At 41.0% G+C, this 17,719-nt stretch overlaps 1 protein-coding gene across 1 annotated transcript in view; it reads left to right on the forward strand.

Annotated features, from left to right (window-relative positions):
* Positions 1 to 17,719, forward strand: part of PIWIL2 (piwi like RNA-mediated gene silencing 2) — an 89,920-nt gene that overhangs the window by 19,937 nt on the left and 52,264 nt on the right. Inside the window, exons 10-14 of the mRNA XM_008063548.2 lie at positions 10,505 to 10,693; positions 11,267 to 11,351; positions 12,052 to 12,141; positions 13,987 to 14,127; positions 16,559 to 16,672. Of these exons, the coding sequence (XP_008061739.1) occupies positions 10,505 to 10,693; positions 11,267 to 11,351; positions 12,052 to 12,141; positions 13,987 to 14,127; positions 16,559 to 16,672 (619 nt within the window). The remainder of the gene's footprint in view (positions 1 to 10,504; positions 10,694 to 11,266; positions 11,352 to 12,051; positions 12,142 to 13,986; positions 14,128 to 16,558; positions 16,673 to 17,719) is intronic.

A 17,719-nucleotide genomic window follows, 5' to 3' on the forward strand; every position in this document is an offset into this window, starting at 1 on the left:
AAAAAAAAAAAAAAAAAAAAAAAAAAAAAAAAAAAATTTATAGTAGAGACAAGGTCTTGCCAAGTTGCCTGGGCTGGTCTCAAACTCGCCGACTCAGGCAATCTTCTCACCTCAGCCTCCCCAAAGTGCTGGGATTACAGGCTTTTTTGTTTTTGCTTGTTTGTTTGTTTTTTGAATTGGAGTCTCACTCTTGTCACCCAGACTGGAGTGCAGTGGCCGTTCCCGACCACCGCAGCCTCGACCTTCTGGGCTCCAGCGATCCTTCCGCCTCAACCTTCCAAGTAGCTGGAACTACAGGCGCACGCTACCTCGCCTGGCTAATTTTTTGATTTATTGTAGAGATGAGGAGGACTCGCCAAGTTGCCCAGGTGGGTCTTGAACCCGTGGGCTCAGGCAATCCGCTCACCTCAGCCTCCCAAAGCGGTGGGATTACAGGCTGAGCCACCGAGCCCGACCTGTTTTGGGTTTTTGTTTTTTGTTTTTTGAGTTGGAGTCTCACTCTGTCACCCAGACTGGAGGGCAGTGGCCACTCACGCCTACCACAGCCTTGACCTGCTGGGCTCCGGCGATCCTTCCGCCTCAGCCTTCCGAGTAGACTCCGAGGAGAGTCTTGAACCCGCGGGGTCAGGCAATCCACTCACCTCAGTCTCCCAAAGCGCTGGGATTACAGGCTGAGGCACCGAGCCCGGCTTGTTTCGTTTTTTAAAGCAGGATTTATTGAGAGGACAGAAAAGCTCCCACAGTGGGATGGGACCTGAGGGGATTGCCTGTCCTGTCCATTTGAAATACAAATTTGAAATACCACCTTACTATATACTTGGTACTAATCAGTGTTTGAGTCTAGTTATGGATCTTTTATTTTGTTCCATTAATTTTTTTCTTTTTTCAGATTTGTTAAGGTACAGTTGACACACACAAAACACACATTTGAAGTATACAGTTTGATACATTTTGACATTTATATACCTCTGATACATTATAGTGAAGAAAATGAACATGTCCATTTTCTCTAAAACTTACTCATGTCTCTTTGAAGCTTCTCCCCACTTCTTTTTCTCCTCTGTGCCTGACAAGCAGCAAACTCTAGTCGACTTTTTGTCACTAGAGATCAATATGCATTTTCTAGAACTATTTATAAATGGGGTAATATTGTATACTTCTCATTTTTTTTTTGTTGTTGTTTTGTTTTTTAGTTTAGCTTCTTTCACTGAGCATGATTATTTAAAAATCTTCCACATTGGTGTGTTTCAAAAGTTCATTTTTATTACTGTATAGTATTCCATTTGGTGGATATACCACAATTCATTCACCTGCTGTCCAGGCTCTTTCTAACCATTGGGTATTACAGATAAAGCCACTGTAAATATTAGTTTGTAAGTCTTTGTGTGGACACATAGACTCATTTCTCTTAGTTATAAGATCCCTCAGAGTGGAATGGTAAATCATAAGGTAGGTGTATGTTTAACTTTATAAGAAACTACTTTCCACAGTGTCTGTATCATTTTATATTCCCACAAGCAATGCTTAAGAATTCAGGTTGTCCACATTTTCTCCAACACTTAGTATGGTCCGTCTTTTCAGTTTGATAAATTTTGATCAGTGTAGAGTGGGGCCCAATTAGTGGATACAGTGGTACCCAATTGTGGTTTTAATTTGCATTTTCCTAGTGACTGTCGATGTTGACCATCTTTTCCTATGCTTACTTGCCATTCATTTATCTATTTTGGTGAAATGTTTGTTCAGGTGTTTAACCTATTTTTTAACTATTTGGGTTATCATTTTTTATTGAATTGTACAGTAATTCATTATATATAAATGTTATAAATTCTTTATTACAGTAGTCCCCAACCTTTTTGGCATCAGGGACTGGTTACATGGAAGACAATTTTTCCATGGTGGGAGGCAGCTGTGGGAGAATGGTTTCGGGATGATTCAAGTGCATAACATTTATTGTGTACCCTATTTCTATTATTACTACATTGTAATATATAATGAAATAATTATGCAACTCACCAATAAAAAAAAGAGGCACAGACGGAAGTGGTAAATAAAATAATGAGCAGGCCATGCACAGACTAAAATAAGTGTTGGATTCTAACTAGAACCTACTACCAGATACAACTTTACAATTGAAGTCATGAACTCACTTACCACTCACTGATGACGGTTTTGATGTGAGTCTGTTAGCAGTTGATTTATTAGGGTCTCTGTGCAGTCAGACCTCACTGCTAATGTTAATCTGTATTTGTAGCCACTCTCCAGCACTAGCATCACCACCTCAGCTCCACCTCAGACCATCAGGCATTGGATTCTCATAAGGCGCGCACAACCTAGATTCATCACATGTGTAGTTACATTAGGGTTCACACTCCTATGAGAATCGAATGCCTCCACTGTTCTGACAGGGGAAGGAGCTCAGGCGGTAATGCTAGCAATGGGAAGCAGCTGTAAATACAGATGAAGCTTTGCTCGCTTGCCTGCTGTTCACCTGCTGCTGCATGGCCCAGTTCCTAACAGGCCACAGACTGGCACTGGACTGTGACTTGGAGGTTGGAGACCCCTGCTTTATCACATGAATAATATGCAAGTATCACATTATTTGCAGATAATTTCTCCAGTCTATAAGCTTGTCTTTTCGGTTTTTTATTTTTATTTTTTTTAGGACCATACATTTTTTATTTCAATGAAGCTTAATCTATAGTTATTTTCTTTTATGGATTTCATTTCTGGTGTCATATCCAAGAAATCATTGGCTAACTCAAGATCACATAAGGTTTTCGGTTTTCTTTTAGGAGGTTTATAGTTTTGGTTCTTATGTATTTAGATCTGTGATCCCTTTTGAATTAACTTTTATGGGTGATGTGAAGTAATGGGCTAAGTTCATTTTGTTACATGTGAATATCCAGTCATCACAGAACTGTTTCTTGAAAAGATTGTCCTTTCCTACTGATTTACCTTGGCATCTTTGTCACAAAATTATTTGATCATAAATGTGTCGTTTCTATGTTTCTTTCTCACATGATTTAAAGCTGTAAGTTTCTCCGAGCACTGGATTAGTTTACAGCCCCTGATTTTTTGATAGTCTGATTTTTTATTTCCTTTTTAGCTCAATATATTTTCTGATTTCTCTTGTGCTTTCTTCTCAATCTTGGGTTATTTAGAGTTCCAAATATTTGGAGATTTAAAAAATTTTTCTTTCTGGTTTCTAGTCTTATTCTGATATGGCTGGAGAAAATACTTTGTATAATTTCAGGTCTTTTAATTTTATCAAGACTTGATTTATGACCTAGCATATAGTCTAACCTGGAGAATGTTCTGTGTATACTTGAAAAGGATGTATATTCTGCTGCTGCTGGGTGGAGTGTTTCATATGTCACTGGGGTCTAGTTGGTTGATAGTGGTATTCAAGTCTTTTCAATCCTTTCTCACGTCCTGTTTGTTCTATCAATAGCTGAGAGAGTAATATTGCAACCTCCAGCTGCAGTTGTTGAGTTGTTTATTTCCCTTTCAATTCTGTCAGTTCTTCCTTCAGATATTTTGGTGTATATTTATGATACACACACATTTATATTTACATAAATGCAGATATTTATAAGTGCTATATATTCCTGATGTATTGACCCTTTTATCATTATGAAATGTCCCTCTTTGTCTCTGGTAATAATCTTTTCTTAAAGTCTACTTTCTCTGATGTTAATATTGCCACTCTAGCATGGTATGTATTTTTTTCAATTTTTCTATTTTCAGCCTGCTTGTGTCTTTGAATATAAAAATGTGTGTCCTGGCCGGGCTCGGTGGCTCAGCCTGTAATCCCGTGCCTTTGGGAGGCTGAGGTGAGTGGTTTGCCTGAGCCTGCGGGTTTGAGACCCGCCTGGGCAGTGAGACCTCATCTCTACAATAAATCAAAAAATTAGCCGGGTATGGTAGCGCACGCCTGTAGTTCCGGCTACTTGGAAGGCTGAGGCGGAAGGATCGCTGGAGCCCACTGGAGTCTGGGCGACAGAGTGAGACTCCAACTCAAAAAAAAAAAAAGGTGTGTCTTGTGGATAGCAGATAGTTGAATCTTGAGTGCAATGGCACGCTCCTGGCCACCGCAGCCTCAATCTACTGGGCTCTGGCGATCCTTCCGCCTCAGCCTTCCAAGTAGCCGGAACTACAGATGTGCACTACCATGCCCGGCTAATTTTTTATTTATTGTATAGACGAGGTCTTGCCAAATTGCCCGGGCGGGTCTTGAACCTGCAGGCTCAGGCAATCTGAAGTGCTGGGATTACAGGCTGAGCCACCGAACCTGGCCAATTTTTTTTTTTTTTTTAGATTAGAAAATATAGTTTATTTAGAACAGAAATTGGAGAGAGAGAAATAAGAGATTCACCTCCCCAAGGGAGGGGAGAGGGCCAAAGCTTAAGAAAACATAGCCTAACCATAGCTCAAAGAGCACATTGCCACACCATAGCTTAGCAAGGCAATGGCTAGATCTTGATTTTTTTAATCCAGTCTGACAATCTCTACTTTTTGATTGGAGTGTTTATAATTAGTCCCTTCTCATTAAATGTAAGTATATTGTTAGTTGTACGTCTGCATTTTGCTATTTTTAAAATATTGTATATCTTTTTCCCCTTCATTTTCATTTTATTGCCTTCTTGTGTTAAGTATTTTTTAGTGTACCATTTTAATTCTTCTGTGGAATGAGTGTGTGTGTGTTCATCCTAAGGATTTCAGGATGTCATCCTTAACATAGTGTAGTCTTCTTCAGGTTAATGCTGATTTAATTCTCACTCCATAATGGTTTCCATGCCATCTCCCCTTCTTTGTGCTATTATTGTCTTATTTATGACATATCTCTATGTTATAAGCCCAACAGCAAGAGGTTTTGTTTGTCTTTTTTAGTTGGATTCTCACTCTGTTGCCCAGGCTGGAGTGCAGTGACACACTAATGAGCACAGCAGCCTTGTCCTGTGCTCAAGTGATCTTGACCTTGTCCTGTGCTCAAGTAGCTGGAACTACAGATGCGCACCATCATGCCTAGCTGACTTTTTAAATTGATGGTAGAGACGAGGTCTTGCCAAGTTGTGGCAAGCAATCTTCTTACCTCTGCCTCCCAAAGTGCTGGCATTACAGGCATGAGCCACCATGACCAGTTTGATTTATTTATTTTGTTTTTTAGACTGAGTCTTGTTCTGTCACCCAGGATGCAAAGGTGTGATCATAGCTCACTGAAGCCTCTAACTCCTGGGTCCAAGGGAATCATCCTTTCTCAACCTCCAGAGTAGCTGGGACTACAGACTTGGACCACCAGACCTGGCTCATTTTTTTTTCCTTTTTTTTTTTTTGCTATGTTGCCCAGGCAAACATCTGGCCTCTAGCAATCTTCCCACCTCAGCCTTCTCAAAGTGCTGTGATTATAGGCATGAGCCACTGCACCCAGCCATCCAACTATACAGTATTTTAGTTATTGCTTTAAAAAATGCTATGAGTTTTTTTTTTAAACAGCATTTATATAGAGGACAGAAAAGCTCCCAGAGTGGGAGGGGACCCGAGGGGTTGCCCAATGCTGTGAGTTTAAAGAAACTAAGAGGGAAAATATATATACATTCTTTCGTCTTTGTCCATATATGAATCATGTCCATATTCTTCCATCCTGTGGATCTAAGTTGCCATCTGGTATTATTTTTTCTTTTAACCTGAAGAACTTCCTTTAAAATTTCTTGTAGAGTAGTTCTTTCTACGACAAATTCTCTATTTTTGTTTATCTAGGAATGGCTTTATGTCATCTTCATTTTTAAAAACAGTTTTATCTCACATACTATATGATTTAACCCACATACTATATGATTTACCCATTTTAAGTGTACAGTCAGTGGCTTTTAGTATATTCACAGTTTTGGATCTCTTATCACAATCAGTTTTAGAAGATTTCCATCACCCCAATAAGAAACATCACATCCCTTAGCCACTGCTTCTCAGCCCCCCATCAGTCCCAGCCATTAACATACTTTCTATCTCTATGGATTTGCCTATCATGCAAATGGAATCATGCAATATGTGGTCTCTGATTATTGTTCACATATTCCTGTTTATTTGCATATCTAATAATTTGTAATTGAAAACTGGACATTTCAGATAATACACTGTGGCAAGTCTGGATTCTGTTTATTTTCTTGAAAAAATTTTTTTTTCACTAACTTGTTCATATTTAAACTCTGGACTCTATCACCCCTTTGGTGTGCAGCTGTTGATGTCTCTGCTCAGTTTTTCTTTTCTTTTCTTTCTTTCTTTTTTGAGTTGGAGTCTCACTCTGTCACTCAGGCTGGAGTGCAGTGGCGTGCTCACAGCCACCCCAGTGTCGACCTATTGGGCTCTGGTGATCCTTCCACCTTAGCCTTCCAAGTAACTGGAAGTATAGGTGTGCGCTGCCCAGACCTGTCTTCTTTTTTTATTTATCATAGAGACAAGGTCTCACCATGTTGCCCAGATTGATCTCGAACCCACAGGCTCTGACTATCTTCTTGCCTAGGCCTCCCAAAGTGCTGGGTTTATAGTTTCTTTTTCTTTTTTTTTAATTATTATTGTTAGGGTCTCACTCTGCCATTCAGGCTGAAGTCCAGTGGTATAATTATAGATCACTGCAGTCTTGAACTCCTGGGCTCAAGCCATCCTCCTGCCTTGGCCTCCCAAATCACTGGCATTACAGGCATGTGCCACCATGCCTGGCCAGTTTTTCTTTTCTTATCATATTGTGACCTTCATCTGTAGAGCTTAGTCATTCAGGTAATGATCTGGGGAGAGGTTGGTTGTACTCACACCCCTTGAACTCATAAGACTTCCATCTTTGCTGACGGATTGGTGTATAGATTGGGAAATACTTTCAAAGTTGCAGGTGGTTCCTGTCTGCCTTGTCTTTAACTTTTAGTTGGGATTTCTTGGCTTTCTCTTGAGCATAGGTACCTTCCCAGATAGCCAAGAATGTGTGGCAAGTTCACCGTAGCTTTCTATGAGTTTCTGATTTCCAGGATCTTTCCCTTAAATTTCTGGTTGGTATCCTGCTCACCCCAACCTAGACTACAAGTCTGGGCTAGCAAGACTTTGATTTTCCCCATTGCCACTAGTTGGCTTGCCATAGGTTCACTTCCCAATGCCCAGATTAAGTTTTCCCGATTCAAAAGATTGAATGCTTTCTGGTTTCATTTATATAACAGTCTCAAAATGACAAACTATGGAATAGAGAACAGACTGGTGTTTACTGGATACAAGGAGGGAGGAGTGTGAATATAAAGGGGTATGAAATAATTTCTTGGTGGTGACTTAGAACAGTTCAGTATCTCATTGTGGTTGTGGCTGCACAGACATATAAATGAGAGAAAACAGCATAGAATTACACCCACACCCATCCACACACACATATATACACATATATCAGTGTGTAAAAACAGTGAAAATGGAGTAAGATCTATAGTCTAGCTAATGATATTGTGCCAATAGCAGTTTTGTACATAGGATTCCCTTTTTTTGCTGTAGTTGTTGAGTAAAGGTCTCACTTTGTCACCCAGACTGGAGTGCAGTGATACAATCACAGCTTACCACAACCTCTACCTTCTGGGCTCAGGTGATCCTTCCTCCTCACCCTCCAAAGTAGCTGGAACTATAGGCATACGCCACTATGCTTGGCTAATTTCTTAATTTTTTTTTTCTTTTTTTTTTGAGTTGGAGTCTCACTCTGTCGCCCAGACTGGAGTGCAGTGGCCGCTCCCGGCCACTGCAGCCTCGACCTGCTGGGCTCCGGCGATCTTTCTGCCTCAGCCGTCCAAGTAGCCGGAATTACAGGCATGAGCTCCCATGCCAGGCTGATTTTTTTAATTCATTGTAGAGATGAGATCTCGCCAAGTTGCTCGGGCAGGTCTCGAACCGCGGGCTCAGGCAATCCACTCATCTCGGCTTCCCAAGGTGCAGGATTACAGGCTGAGCCACCGAGCCCTGCTTAATTTTTTTTTAAAGATGAGTTCTTGCTATGTTGCCCAGGCTTATATACAGGATTCTTTGCACAGATTTTCTGCCTTCTATGATTTATAGTTATTTTAAAGTAATACATTTTTTAGAATTTGTTTATTTATTCAGAGTATGGTGGTACAAACATAGCTAACTGTAACCTCGAACTCCTGGACTTAAGCAGTCTTCCTGCTTCAGCCTCTGGTGCATGTGCCACCACACCCTGCCAATTTTTTTTTGAGCAAGATTTTGCTTTTTGTCTGACATTTTAGCGAGGCTGCAGTGGTTTCTGCTGCTGTCTTAGATTCACAGTGCCACCCAAGGAAGACAAGAAGAAGAAAGACACTGGAAAGTTGGTCAAGAAAGACAAAGACCCAGTGAACAAATCTGGGGACAAAGCCAAAAAGAAGTGACCCAAAGGCAAAGTTTGTGACAAGTGTAATAACCTAGCCTTATTTGACAAAGTTACATATGAGAAACTCTGTAAAAATATTCCCAGTTATAAGCTCATAACCCCAGCTGTGGTCTCTGAGAGACTGAAGATTCGACGTTCTCTGGCCAGGACAAGCCCTTCAGGAGCTCCTTAGTAAAAGCCTAATCAAAGTGATTTCAAAGCACAGAGCTCAAGTAATTTATACCAGAAACACTAAGGGTGGAGATGCCAGCGGCTGGTGAAGATGCATGAACAGGTCAAACCAGCTGTACATTTGGAAAAATAAAACTTTATTAAAAAAAAAAAAAGATGGCATCTTGCTATGGTTGCCCAGGCTGATCTTGAACTCCTGGGCTCAAGTGATCCTCTCGCCTCAGCCTCCCAAAGTGCAGTGGGATTACAGGCATAAACTACCAAGTCCAGCAGTCCTATATTTTCTTTATTTCCTGCAACTCAGGCCCTTTTTAGCTTTTCTTGACTGTCCTGTTCCCCGTGTCCCGACCTCCCTTTTCTTGTACAGAAGATAATAATTAGGTGAAACATTTAACGAGAGAAAATTGAGAGTTGTTACAAGGGTTAGGAAAATATATTTCAATTTCAATATTGTTTAAATATGGATTCTGTACTAGTGATTGCTTTTGACTTTCATAATTACCTATGTATATTGTGAACTCTCTTTAGCAATTTCTTCTCTGTTCAAACTAACAGAATAAAACCACACATTTATGTGGGCCTTGCCACTCATTCTAGTAATCCATTCACCTAACATCGTCACATGCAGTGGCAGTGATGATATTTGCAGTCATTTAGTTCTCTCATCAGCACTCTTATTCAGGTTCTTTTACTGCACTCATTCTCACATGAGGAGGACACAGGGAAGTTAGGTAGCTTGCATAAAGTCTCACAAGTGTTGAGTGGCAGAGCCAAGATTAGAATGTGGAAGCATTTTGGCTCCAGAGCCTGTAGTCAGTGTTGAACTGCTGCATCTCTGATGGTTTTTATCACTTACTGCAATATTTCTGAAGGCAAGTTCTGCAGAATAATAACCACTCAGAATGGTAGTAGATGTTCAATAAGGTGGAACATAAAAGTATGAGGAGTCATCTGTGGTTAAAGAAATTGGAGGTAAATAAAGTTAAATACCTTTCTCTACTTGAGCACTTTTCAAAGCGTGATGTGGTGTTGTGTGTTGTGCCGCTCTAAGAAGACGTTATAAGAAGCAGAGTGGCCTCAACTCTTACTGCAGAACCATTTTCATCCCTCACAGTTCCTCCGGACTAGCGTCACTAAGTAATCCAACCTGGCTGATGCCAGCCCACAGAAAAGGAGTCTTGCCTGATTCTTTTTTTTGTTTGTTTGGGTTTTTTTTTTGAGTTGGAGTCCATTCTGTCGCCCAGGCTGGAGTGCAGTGGCCGCTCCCGGCCACCGCAGCCTCGACCTGCTGGGCTCCGGCGATCCTTCCGCCTCAGCCTTCCAAGTAGCTGGAACTACAGGCGTGCGCTACCACGCCCGGCTGATTTTTTTTATTTATTGTAGAGATGAGGTCTCGCTGCCCAGGCGGGTCTTGAACCTGCGGGCTCAGGCAATCCACTCACCTCAGCCTCCCAAAGGTACGGGATTACAAGCTGAGCCACTGAGCCCGGCGAGTTCCATCTTTTAAAAGACACGACTGAAGCTGGATGCAGTGACTCAAGCATATAATCCCAGCACTTTGGGGAGACCAAATTGAGAGGATTGCCTGAGATCAGCCTGGGCAGTTTGGTGAGACTTCATCTCTACAATAAATTAAAAAATAACCCAGGTGTGGTAGTGCATGCCTATAGTTCCTGCTATTTGGAAGGCTGAGGCAGAAGGATTGCCTGAGCCCAGCAGGTCAAGGCTGCAGTGACGGTGAGCGTGCCACGGCACTGCAGCCTAGGCAACAGACTGAGAATCCAACTCAAAAAAAAAAAAAGACACAACTGGAGCTTTCTGGTACTATAGAGCTGTGATTAGACCTCTAAATTACTTATTTGAATCCTCTATCCCTTTCGTATTGCTTTCGGTATGCAGTGTGATCCAGAAGTCTTCTGTCTCTTTCCAAAGGCATGTCATACATCAGCAGAGTAAAGAGCACTTCCAGGACGAGTGTACTAAGCTTCTGGTTGGCAGTATTGTGATCACCCGATACAACAATCGTACCTATCGCATTGATGATATGGACTGGAATAAGACTCCAAAAGACAGCTTCACCATGTCCGATGGGAAGGAGATTACATTCTTGGAATACTACAGGTAGAAAGAATAGACTAGGTTTGGGTCTAAGGGTGAGGGTGGGATGTACTCTACCTTCTCTAGTAGGATATTGAGTTCCTCAGTAGCATATCCCTTGATACTTTTAAAATAATTGAGTTAAAATATGCCTAAGAGTGAATGAACCATTTGTGGAGTTTGACCTGAATATGCTACCCTTATAGTTTCATTTCTTTTAGTAATTTTGGAAGTTACTACATAAATATCAGGGCTTTGAATTGTATTTCTTTTGCTGATTTTGTTAAAAGCCTGGATGGAGAGATTAAATTCAAGTCATTAATCATTTGACCATCATCTTTCCATTGCTAAGCACTTTAGCCTGATGCAGTTTTTAACATATTCTTTCTAGGACTTTTAGCCTTCTTATTTAATGGCATTATAAATTGAGCCTGCTTTTTCCAGTTATAAATATATCATGATGAGTTTCTAATGGATCCTTGACTAGGGTATTGTGCAAATTGTATACCTCATCTCTGGTCAAGAGACTCAGACTCTGTTGCTGTAAGAGTAGTGATGCTGCTTCTGAAATTTTTTCCTGCCTCCACCCTGCTCCAGCAAAAACTATGGGATCACAGTTAAGGAGGAGAACCAGCCACTGCTAATCCACAGGCCCAGTGAGAGACAGAATAACCATGGGATGGTAAGTGGGGAGCGTCAGGCTTACACTTCCAGCTTAAGTTCTTCATTCGCCACTTTTAGCATTGTCATGGCTCTGTGGAAGCCAGAAGCAGTGATCGCAGTGTGGTTGGGGAAAGCTGTGTAGGGTTTTGTCTGTCTTTCCAGCCAAAGACACCCCCTTCACACTGGTAGGATTAGCTTTGGAAGTCCCCACAAGGAGGAGCTAAATACCCACATGAGCAATTTGGGTTAAAGGAGTAAAAATTCTCTCTGAAGGATGATTAAAACTATGGATCCATCAGGAAAGGTATAGGTATTTATTTCAACGGGGGTAGGGGCCAGAGGAAGGTGTCTTGTCTTAACTGTGAAGACTGAAGATCAGCGGGATACTATGAGACTGAGGCACACAGCTTGTTGATAAGAATGCATTTACCATTGTCTTGAGGCACATGAGGGACAGAATTTATTTTGTTTTTCTAGTTTTTCCTCTCCTTTTGACAGTTTCAGGATTTTTCCCTTGATGTAATAAAGCAGGCTATATGTGATTGAGGGGAAAGGGAGTGAAATATTTTCACTGCTTTCTTCTCTAGGGCTTTATATTCCTTAGTGTTCAAGTTATATCACTGCAGGACCAGCCCTGGGCCATGGCATGTCTTGTACGGGTCAGGGAAACATGATTCTCTTTTACTGTCTTATCTTCCCTCTTCATTCTCTCTTCAAAGCTGCTAAAACGTGAAATCCTGCTGCTGCCTGAGCTTTCTTTTATGACTGGAATCCCAGAAAAGATGAAGAAGGACTTCAGAGTCATGAAGGTGGGAGTTCTGCTGTTTTCAGCAGGAAACGCTGCCTTTGAGCAGCAACCTTTTGGGATAGCAGTTTGAGTTAGAACCAAACCAGGTTACATCTCTGACGCTTACTTGTATTGTGACCTGGGCAAGTCCCTTCCAGGCCCCAGCTTTCCTCTCTGTAAAACATGATCTATGTCCCTTCTCACACACAACATGAACAAAGAATATCAGAACTTCCTTCTGAAGGTTATTAGAGCAATAGAGAAACTGAGTTATAAAATAAGAAGAAACAACTGTCTTCATCCTCACCAATCAGATTGATGATTGTAATCAGGTCATATGACCATGAATGAAGTTCTTTGAAAGCACTAAAATATTGTGACATTTCTGTAAGCTTTCCATTTATTTGAAGCTGTGGAGGAGATAATGAAACAAAAAGTCAACAAGGCAGAAGATGAGGCTTGAAGTTTATCTTGCAGGGCCCTGAGCATCCTGGGAGTGTTGGGCTCAGCTCCCATAGGTAGGACTGAGAGGCAGAGGTGGGTATAGCAGCTGGCACCCAGGCAGCAAGGCCAGACTCTGAGGAGCAACCTGTCTTACTCTGTCTGTGACTTACGGGGCTGCCCACACTTGAGTTACTGTCTGCTGCCTTACTTTCCATTTCCAGTCCTTGTCTATCTTGGACTTGTATGCCACATATAATTTTTGGTAATGTCATCAAGTACCTGAAATGAAGCCCAAAATTCCTGTTAGAGTTTTCTGTCATGTTTACTTTTTGATATTTCTGCTTGACCCACTTTGTAGGTCAAGGCCTTTCCTTACAACTCTTAGTTGCCTGATGACTTTATGATTGTAGAGTTATCTATATAGCCCTGTGAACTTACTGACCCTAGTAACTACCTCACAGGGAACAGTAACTGTGTAGTTCATTAGACTCAGAAGAATAAATGAAGAGATCACTTATGTGATTTCAGAATTTTCATACACACCTGTTAGATGTTACTAAATAATAAGTGTTTAGCAGGCACCTGTTAATAAGTCAAACATTATGGCAAGTTCTGGGCAAAAAGTTACAGTAATATTAAATGACTAGATAGTATGACATAAAGTGCTAGACTGAATATGGTTTTCCATTCTGTCCCTGGCACATGGCATTTTTCCTCCTGCTTGTCCCAGATTATTTTTTTTGATTGGCTGGGCTTGGTGGCTCAGCCTGTAATCCCAGCACTTTAAGAGGCTGAGGCGAGTGGATTGCCTGAGCCCAGGGGTTCGAGACCAGTCCGAGCAACTTGGTGAGACCTCCTCTCTACAATAAATTTAAAAATTAGCTGGGCGTGGTAGTACGCACCTGTAGTTTCGGCTCCTTGGAAAGCTGAGGTGGAAGGATTGCTGGAGCCCAGCAGGTTGACGCTGCTGTGGCCGTGAGTGTGCCACTGCACTCTAGCCTAAGTGACAGAGTGAGACTCCAACTCAAAAAAACACAAAGTGCTAGGATTACAGACTTGAGCCACTGTACCCAGTCCCAAATTTTAAATGGGTATAATCAAGCCCCTTTGCTCCTGTTTCATATAATGTCTTAGGAATTTCAAAATCAACATGCTTTGAGAAAGAGATGAGTCGTATATCATGAAGGAAGAAGAGTCAATAATGTTTAAAAATCTTATATCTATTACTCAGTTTTTACCTGATGCCTCATTCACATTCCTGAGAGAGATTTATCTAAGTCTTTGGAGATATTTGAAAATTTATACTAATTTCAATGGGAAAAAACTTTCTTATGGAAACATTCTAGACATATTGGGGTTTAATCAACCTCATATTGGAGAAAGTAATACTTAAGATTATTTTCTTCATTTTAATTCTATTTAGGATCTGACCCAGCAGATTAATCTGAGCCCCAAACAGCACCATTGTGCTTTGCAATGCTTGCTTCAGAGAATTTCAAAGAATGAGAAAGCCAGCAATGAATTGATGCGTTGGGGACTCTGTCTGCAAAAAGACGTACATAAGGTAAACCAGAAGATGTAATGGAGTAGCAATTGGCATTAACAAGGATTTTAGAGCATGGTAACACTAGGCAATGACTTTCTGTCCTGTCTTTATTTTAAGGTTATTGTTTTCTTTTTTTTTTTTGAGTCAGAATCGCCCAGGCTGGAGTGCAGTAGCACACTCATGGCCACCTCAGCATTGACCTGCTGGGCTCCAGTGATCTTTCTGCCTCAGCCTTCCAAGTAGCCGGAAGTAAAGGCATGCGCTTCCATACCTGGCTAAATTTTTTTTTTTATTTATTGTAGAGATGAGGTCTCGCCAAGTTGCCCAGGCTGATCTCGAACCTGCAGGTTCAGGCAATCCACTCGCTTCAGCTTCCCAAAGTGCTGGGATTACAAACTGAGCCACTGAGTCTGGCTGCTTTATTCTTACACTTTTTTCTTTAACCCCAGTCATGGTATTTGAATTTCTGTGACTTAATTTGCTGGTGTCTTTTACAGATTTTTCCTGTTTCCCAGGAATCTAAGCTATTAATTTCTGGTCAAATCGATAACAAAAGGAGTATTAGCTTAAAATTTACCCACTTTCAGTTTTCTAACCCTAATTATTCCTAAAGTTCTATGTGTTTTTTCTTTTTTTTTTTTTTCTTTTTTCTCCCTTCTCAATAATTGACTTGGATATACTGCTGTTGTTTTTTCTGTAGGCATCAAAGTATCTCTGACTTGTATGATCTAATTTTCTTGTGGCCCTTTCTTTTTCTTTTTCTTTTTTTTGAGTTGGAATCTCACTGTCACCCAGGCTGGAGTACAGTGTCATGCTCACGGTTACTGCAGCCTCGACCTGCTTGGGCTCAGGTGATCCTTCTGCCTCAGCCTTCCAAGTAGTTGTAACTACAGGAATGCACCACCATACCCAGCTAATTTTTTGATTTATTGTAGAGATGATGTCTAGCAAAGTTGCCAAGGCTGGTCCCGAACCCATGGACTCAGGCAATCCTCTCACCTCGGCCTCCCAAAGTGCTGGGATTATAGACATGAGCCACTGCACCCATGCCTGTAGCCCTTTCAACCCGAAGTTTGCCAGAGTCAACTATGTTGTATTTTCTGTAGGTACAATCCAGAGTGCAGAGGCTGTGCCTAGCCAATTTCCTATTCTTTTACAGTCAGTGAATTTAATATATTTCTATTATAAGTAGTAATACAGTGAACATCACTATAACTAAATCTTTGCCTGTATTATTGTTTATTTCCTTAGGTCAAATTTATGGAACTGAAATAATTTAGGACCATTTATGTTTTCAGTACTTTTATTATATATTATCAGTTGCCCTCTAGAAAGTTTCAACATGTTTTGCCTTCCCACAGACTCAGGCAGTGCACTCACCTCAGCTTCCCAAAGCACTGGGATTACAGGCTGAGCCACCGAGCCCGGCAATAAAGTTTTTTTTTTAAAGCAAACAGTAGCAGTCATATAAAGTAAAAGTCCACCATAGTTAACACCTGCCCCCGAGAAAAATCACTACTAAGTTTGGCCTCATTTTGTTTTTATGCTATTATTTTTGGAAAAACAGGATCATGTTACATGTTTGTAGAAAGTGATTTTAATGATCACAAAGTAGTCCATCATACTGTATCATCAGCTTAATTATCTTCCTGTTTTTGGACATTTAGATCTAATTATTATTCCTAATTTTAATTTGTTCTTTTAGTCTATTTATGCCTTTTTCCTTTCAGCTTTTTTTGGAATAAAGTAAAATAGTAATCTTTGTTCAGCTTTATTAAGAAATTTTGCCTTTAATTTTCTCCTTTCAGTTTTTCCCTTAAAATATTTTCCAGTGATTATTTTCCTCCATTCACTGGTTCCAAAGAGACAGTGTTTTTTTTGTTTTTGTTTTTGTTTTTTGAGTTGGAGTCTCACTCTGTCGCCTAGACTGGAGTGCAATGGCCGCTCCCGGCCACCACAGCCTCGACCTGCTGGGCTCCGGCGATCTTTCCGCCTCAGCCTTCTGAGTAGCCGGAATTACAGGCACGCGCTACCATGCCCGGCTGATTTTTTTGATTTATTGTAGAGATGAGAGCTCGCCAAGTTGCCCAGGGGGGTCTCGAACCTGTGAGCTCAGGCAATCCACTCACCTCAGCCTCCCAAAGCACAGGATTACAGGCTGAGCCACCAAGCCCGGCTGAGACAGTGTTTTCACATCCCTTTCTTGTAATATCATATGGGAAGCTTCAATAATGAAAGAGCAGTACCTATAAGAATTTTATTCATATATGTATACGTTTTTATTGATGTGGACTTTTACTGCTAGAAGTTTGATCTTTCTGCCATTCTCAATAGTTCTAATAGGGACAAGTGCCGGTGGAACTGACCAGGCCTCAGAGAGCAGTAGCAGTATTTTTCTAAACAGTATTTGTCAATGACTCATGTCATAAATGCTTTATTTCCTGTTTAGATTGAAGGACGTATTCTACCAATGGAAAGAATTAACTTAAGAAATACTTCATTTATCACATCTCAGGAACTAAACTGGGTTAAGGAAGTAACCAGAGACCCTCCCATCTTGACCGTAAGTGATTTTGAAGTAGTAAAGAGAGGACCAATATTTCCCAAAGTGTGGAAATTAGGAAGCTGGAAGGAAGTAGCATCCTCTTCTTGAGAGAAGATATCAACTAAATTCCCATTCTGAATTATGTACTAAATAGGGGTCCTTCAAACAGAGCAGTTGATGAGTTGTTAGAGGTAAGCCCTTGGCCTGACCACAGACTTATGAAGAGGAAATAAATTACATGGTAACTCACATAGTGCCAGCCAATTACCTTTTCTCCTTTCTTTCTTCTCTCTTCCTTCTTTATTCCTCTCTTTTTCACTGGGAATCCCCTGTAGAGTGTTTTTGCCCATGAAGGAAGTCAAATTAGATTAAAGCAGTACCCCCACATAGGCAACTAATATACTAGCTATTTGTATCAAAGAACAAAATGGTTTATAATTACATTTATTACTATTATTTTTTGAGTCAGAGTCTCACTCCGTTGCCCAGACTGGAGTGCAGTAGCACGCTCATAGCCACCCCAGTGTCGACTTGCTGGACTCTGACCGTCCTTCCACCTCAGCCTTCCTAGCAGCCAGAACTACAGGCATGAACTACCATGCCTGGCTAATTTTTTGATATATTGTAGAGACGAGGTCTCACCAAGTTGCCCAGGCTGGTCTTGAACCCCTGGGCTCAGGCAATCCTCTTGCCTTGGCCTCTCAAAATCCTAGGATTACAGTTTTGAGCCATTGTGCCCAGCCTGTGATTACATCTAAATGTTTTGACAAACCTGATTTGTGGCCATATATAAAATGCATTTGTTTTTTAAAATGTTTATTGAAATATGAATAAAAAGCTCACTTATAAATGTATAGCTTTTTTTTTACAAATTAAATAAGACTGTGTCATCATCATCAAGGGTTAAGAAACAGAACTTGCTGGCTCGGTGGCTCAGCCTGTAATCCCGCGCCTTTGGGAGGCTGAGGTGAGTGGATTGCCTGAGCCTGCAAGTTCGAGACCCGCCTGGGCAGCAAGACCTCATCTCTACAATAAATCAAAAAATCAGCCGGGTGTGGTAGCGCA

Source organism: Carlito syrichta, unplaced genomic scaffold (genome assembly GCF_000164805.1).
Source record: "Carlito syrichta isolate Samal-C Ts95f unplaced genomic scaffold, Tarsius_syrichta-2.0.1 Scaffold306946, whole genome shotgun sequence".
In the NCBI taxonomy this organism is placed as follows: Eukaryota; Metazoa; Chordata; class Mammalia; order Primates; family Tarsiidae; genus Carlito; species Carlito syrichta.